The sequence below is a fragment of the Mchenga conophoros genome, linkage group LG5, assembly GCF_057382185.1.
Source record: "Mchenga conophoros isolate Kocher_MC1m ecotype Shallow Benthic linkage group LG5, M_conophoros_male_GT1.1, whole genome shotgun sequence".
Lineage (NCBI taxonomy): Eukaryota > Metazoa > Chordata > Actinopteri > Cichliformes > Cichlidae > Mchenga > Mchenga conophoros.
Window position 1 is genome coordinate 1,904,353 of NC_140530.1, and position 5,521 is coordinate 1,909,873.

General features: G+C 39.6%; 1 protein-coding gene across 1 annotated transcript; it reads left to right on the forward strand.

The window, feature by feature from the left end:
* The first annotated feature begins 1,515 nt into the window (after window positions 1–1,515).
* elf3 (E74-like factor 3 (ets domain transcription factor, epithelial-specific)) lies at window positions 1,516–5,232 on the forward strand. The gene is made up of 9 exons (XM_085272819.1): window positions 1,516–1,628; window positions 1,741–1,901; window positions 2,413–2,649; window positions 2,801–2,914; window positions 2,996–3,142; window positions 3,229–3,315; window positions 3,414–3,533; window positions 3,744–3,939; window positions 4,330–5,232. The coding sequence occupies exons 2-9, from the start codon at window positions 1,748–1,750 to the stop codon at window positions 4,439–4,441; spliced, it is 1,167 nt and encodes a 388-aa protein (XP_085128945.1). The 5' UTR covers window positions 1,516–1,628; window positions 1,741–1,747; the 3' UTR covers window positions 4,442–5,232.
* The last annotated feature ends 289 nt before the right edge of the window (window positions 5,233–5,521 follow it).

The window sequence follows — 5,521 nt, forward strand, 5'->3', positions numbered from 1 at the left end:
ACAGAAAACCTGTTTCTTTCTGCAATATGACACCTGGACAGAGTACGTACACACTGTGTCTGCAAAATACTGACGAGCTTACCATTAGGATGGAATAATTATCAACATGCCCTCTTGTGTTTATATCCTCTGATGTTTATCTAAACAAGTATTAGTACCAATACTAACAATATGGCCGCTGATATTTCTTTGCTGTTGTAAGGATTAAGTTTACACTTCTCTAGGCTTTGAGCTCTGTTACAGGTATCTAGGTACAGTAATGTTAAGAGAGCTGGACACTCTTAACAGTCTACAATTCTGACTGGAGCGAGGGAAACACTGGCGTACAGTGTGCCGACTGCTGTCTGCTCCTAGAGTTTCAGAGTAAGAATAATTTACAGCACCTCTAAAGTCAACAGGCAACATAACTTCATTAAGCTGTTGCCATTGCTGGCAACATGAACTGAAGGCTTTGTGCACTGATGAGAGGTTTGGCAGGTATGGTTTGTTTTAGCTTGGTAGAGACTTTGGAATCAGAGTAAATTAGAAACAGACACATTTAGGCCTAATCTGAGCTGCTTTTAGGACTTACAGCTCAGCTCCCTCACAAACATGGGTCAAAAGGCTTGATATGGTGCAGTGTGCAAGCGTAGTCTAGGTCAGATATGGCCCAGAAGTCATAAAGCTGGCTAAATATGTGAGGCAGATCCATAAAATAAATGTCAGTCATCCTGGACATCAAGGCTAAGATAGAAAATGCACATATTTTGGGCAAAAACTTACTGCTGGATATTTTGGATGTACAAGTCATATTTTCATGTTCACACCAGTATTAAAGATACAGGTTGATCAATACAAAGGTTCAATTAAGTTTTTCTTGCCATGAAAATCTTTCTCTGTGCTCTCTCTCTGTGCCTGTGTGTGTTTATGTGTGTAACCTGGTAAATATGAGGTTACCACTTAGCTTCGTGTGTGTCAAACAAGGCAGCTGGGTGCAGTAGAAGTTTGAGAAGCTACATAACATTCTTTTATCACTGTTTGCCTGTGGTGACTGGCAAAACTGATAAAGGTACCTGTCCTCACAGGACAGGTACCTCTTTGTGTCTATTTTTTAGATCGTGACTATTTGCAAATGTCTATCACACACACCCCTTCCTCACTGATGTGAAACATGTCTGTGTCAATACCTTGACATTTAAATATGTCAAGTTAGTTGAAAAACAGTAGAAATGTAAAAGTATTTCAAAAGGGACCTAGAATAAGAACTGTAATGGAACAAAAGAAATGTCAAGCAACAAAAATCTAAGGAAAAAGAAGCCTATGAAAGCTGCCCAGTCAGTGTACAAAATATGATGTAGAAATATAAGCGAAGAATAAAAGGCAGGGCAGGTTTGTTTTGTTGATCAAGTTCTCAGGAAACTGGGGGAGGAGTAGCAATGGAGGCGTGGCCATGTTCAGGTGGAATTCCCCTGAATTTACCTGAGTCCATCCCCCACAACTATAAAGCTCATAAGGTAAAAGCAGGTACATTTTTTTGCCGTGGATACCGAGCCAGAGAGGGCAGTGGTACTCAAACAGCAGAATCCAGACACTGGATTGTCTTAGGACGTCTTTCTGTTTCATCATATTGTGGCCAGTGTTGTAATCAGGTAAATTATATACATACCTAACTTATGATCCTGCTTTTAGTAAGCTTTGTTTGCTGGTTTCCTGTTTGCTAGTTTTTCTGGGATGTAAAGAAGCATTTTCTATATTTCACAGTGCCTCCATGTCATCGCCGTGCCTCAGCACTGTTCTGACTCATGCTAACCTAACCATGTATCAGACTGGTTTGCCAGATGTGCTGCAACATCAGGCCACTATGCTTTCCAGCATCAGTCCGCTGCAAATCAGCAATCCAGCATACAGTTCCAACATAGCTGGTGAGAAGAGACATGTTATTTCTGACCTTGCACTGTCACACAATTCACGTGTTTAGCTGATCTGTGTCAGACAAAAGATTTTCAACATGTTAAGTCTCTTGGCTTTGAAGCTTTAGTTAACCAGGCCAGTCTAGTTTCAGCTACAGACTAATCTCAAAGTAAACAGACGCTCTCTTTCAAACTTCAGCCAGCCTGCTCACCTTTGCTTTGACCTTATTTAGTCACTCACTAAATGATTTACCAGGCAAGTAATGTTTAACTCAGCATAACCGCATAACAGGAGAATGCTGTGACCTCATGGTTAAAACAGTTTCACTTTATTTGTTCGAACTTAGAGACGGGCTTCAAAGTTAAGCTAAACTAAAAGTGCCTTATTGTCAGATTCAAACCTGTGTGTATGAACCAAGATCATGGTTTTTATGAAAATATGCTAAATTTCTGTTAAAGCTTAGTGTGTACTGAGTATCTGCACAGCTCAGGAATAATAAATAATCTCTGGCTGTCGCTGCAGGTCAGGGGTACAGGCAGATCAGCCCTAATTACTGGACAGCAGATCATGTGTTGGAGTGGATCAGTGACCAAGTAGAGAGCACCAAGTTCGATGCAAACACCCTTAGTCTGGCAAACTGTGCCATGGATGGCTCCGCCCTTTGCCAGATGAACCGGGAGCAGATGATTGGGATCTTTGGTGTGCAGCTTGGCCCACACCTCTATCAGAGTCTACAGGAGCACAAGAGCAAAATGCCTGGTAAAATGCTCATGTTATTCAGGAACAATTTACTGACAGCAACAGCTGAAAATATCCATACATAACTGAACTATTTCTAACATCTAGCTATGTGAAGAAGAATTATTTTTATGTATGAAAAATACATGTAAACTAATCTTTCCTTCCCCAGAGATGCAGATGTTATCAGGACAAGAATTGAACGAGACCTGCCAGCTCTTGGACAACTTCTTGGACAACCTTGGACAGAACTTTCCTCTACTCAGCACAATTAAAATTGGTCAAGGTACATCTTATACCGATATGTTCAAAGTTGACATATTATGTGGACTAGTTTACAAGTGGACTTGCTAATTTCTACTTACAGCTGAAGAAGCTGTCAACAAAAGAGAATTTGACTATCAGGATGACTATGATCTGACTACTCTGACCATGGAACCAATGACACCACTGAGAGACACTGGCTACCTGTCTGATAATCATTCTGACAGCGAGTACAGCTCCTCCTCCAACAGTTAGTATTTTATCTTCATATTTGTCAAGACTTGTTATCATTCAAGTTCAAGAATGTTATTAAAAATATATCTCTCATGTATTCAGCTGGCATGTTTGGCTTTCCAAGCATCGGTTCACCAGAGTCTGGCAGCAGCGAATCTGACCCCGAGTTCTCTTACCCTCCGATTTCAAGTGAGTAAACAAGAAAAAACAACAACAAAAAACGTTTGAAGTTATTTGCATTCCCTGTATTTCGATTCATTTCTGATAAGTCACCATCTCATCGACAGAAGTGTACATCAAGCCAGAGAATGGAGAGTCCCGATTGAAACGACCACGGGGGCGACCTCCTAAAGTCAGCAGAGAGCACAGCAGCAACATATATGACAATCCAAAGAAAAACAAACATGGTAAGCCCACAAATGCTGTCTTACTAATAATGTAAAACCGTTTCAGTAGGCATGCATCTGAACACTGAACTATTTTACAGATTCTATTTTGCATTTAATTTGCATCTTTACTAGACCACAGATATTGATCTTTTCTTCTTGCTTGCTTTATGCTAATGCAGCATGCACATGCAAACAGACATTTAGCTTATTTTGTCCCACTGTCTTCAGCACCTCGTGGCACTCACCTGTGGGAATTCATCAGAGACATTCTGATCCACCCAGAAAAGAATCAGGGCCTAATGAAATGGGAGGACCGCCGTGAGGGTGTCTTTAAGTTCCTCAAATCTGAAGCTGTGGCTCAGATGTGGGGCCAGAAGAAGAAAAACAGCAGCATGACATATGAAAAGCTCAGCCGTGCAATGAGGTGAGTTCTTGCAGCAGCCCTTCCTTTACTTCTTCCTCAATCTCAACAATTTAATCAGATATTTGAATCAGATATGATTCAGAAGAAAATATTGTAACAAGGCTAAAAACACATGCTGCAGTAACAGCAGTGACAGCTTCGTCACATTTAAGATACTTTTCAGATGCTTTTGCTTTAACTATGAATCAAACTTTAGCCCAACTAATCAGAGTTGCACTGGATACATAGCTCCTCCAGGTCACAGAAGTCAGAAGATTGTTATGGCAGGTTAATTAAGACTCTCCACTTCACATATAAAACGCTCAGTTGTTTTAAACTGAGCACCAGATGATGAAGGGGATGATATGCTATGTGCTGAACTTCAAGTAACTGAAACTTCTCCATCTGCAGGTATTACTATAAAAGGGAGATTCTGGAACGAGTCGATGGCAGGAGGCTTGTATACAAGTTTGGAAAAAACTCCAGTGGCTGGAAGATTGAGGAGATTGGTATGACTATGTAAGACATTAGTTACTAAGTGGGTAAGAACTGAAAAGCCAGTCAGAGCAGCAGTTCAGCAACTATAAATGCCTAACCATGTTGCCTGTCTGAAAAAATCCTTGCTGCCCCAAATGTTTAAGACACTAACTTCCTTTAGAAGGAAGGTGTTACAGAAAATGTAAGCCAGTGTTTATGGCTCTAGTAGGTTTTATGAACCAATATGACGTTTCACGTGTTTTTAAATTGTTTTAGATACTTGTGAGTGCAAGTACCTACAGTAAAGGCTGAAAAAGCAAACCTCGTACAGATGAACAGATTTTACTCTGGTATTTACTTGTTTTTGTTGATGCAGGACTCTCATCTTCATTCGCTACTGTAGCACTATAAACATCTTTTCTGTCATTTTCCCATATCACAGTTTTTTTTTCACGTGAAAAACATTGTTTCTTAGTGTAACATAAGTTTGGAAAAACAAAAAAACTTGGCTAGAAATAAATGTAGAAGTTACTTCACATTAACAAAGTAAAGATGTGCACTACATGTCTTTTGGTATCACTTATTATAAAGTGTGTTTACACAATGTTTGAGTACAGAGTAGTTCATAAGTGTCTGAATTTGAACATGACTGGTTGGTGTGAATCAGTCAGAAATCTGTTGCAGTTTGTGTGATTGTTGTAATGTAATCATTGATCTCTGGATTGATGAGGGGAGTAAATCTTATGTCAATCATTATGTGAATTATGTGAATTATGTGAATTGCATGGCATATTGTTTTTATGGCTTTTTGTATAAATAAATTTTGACATGTATCAACTTTCTGTTTGGGGACTGTTTTTTCCACATACTTCATTATTAGTGAGCATGTTGTTGAAACAAACATATTGGATACCTCATTAGTGAAAGTGTTGGGGGTTGGAAAGTCCTACAACAAGAGCTGCGGGATGCTGGAGAAAAGGCTGGGACAGAACCAAAACCTATGAGAAGACGAAATCCATTGCCAACAACCTGTTTATGAAATGAACCCTTTCATATTGCATTCATGTATGGATCAGGTTATTTGGAAGCACGCCAGATATATTTATATTGATAAACTTTAGACCTA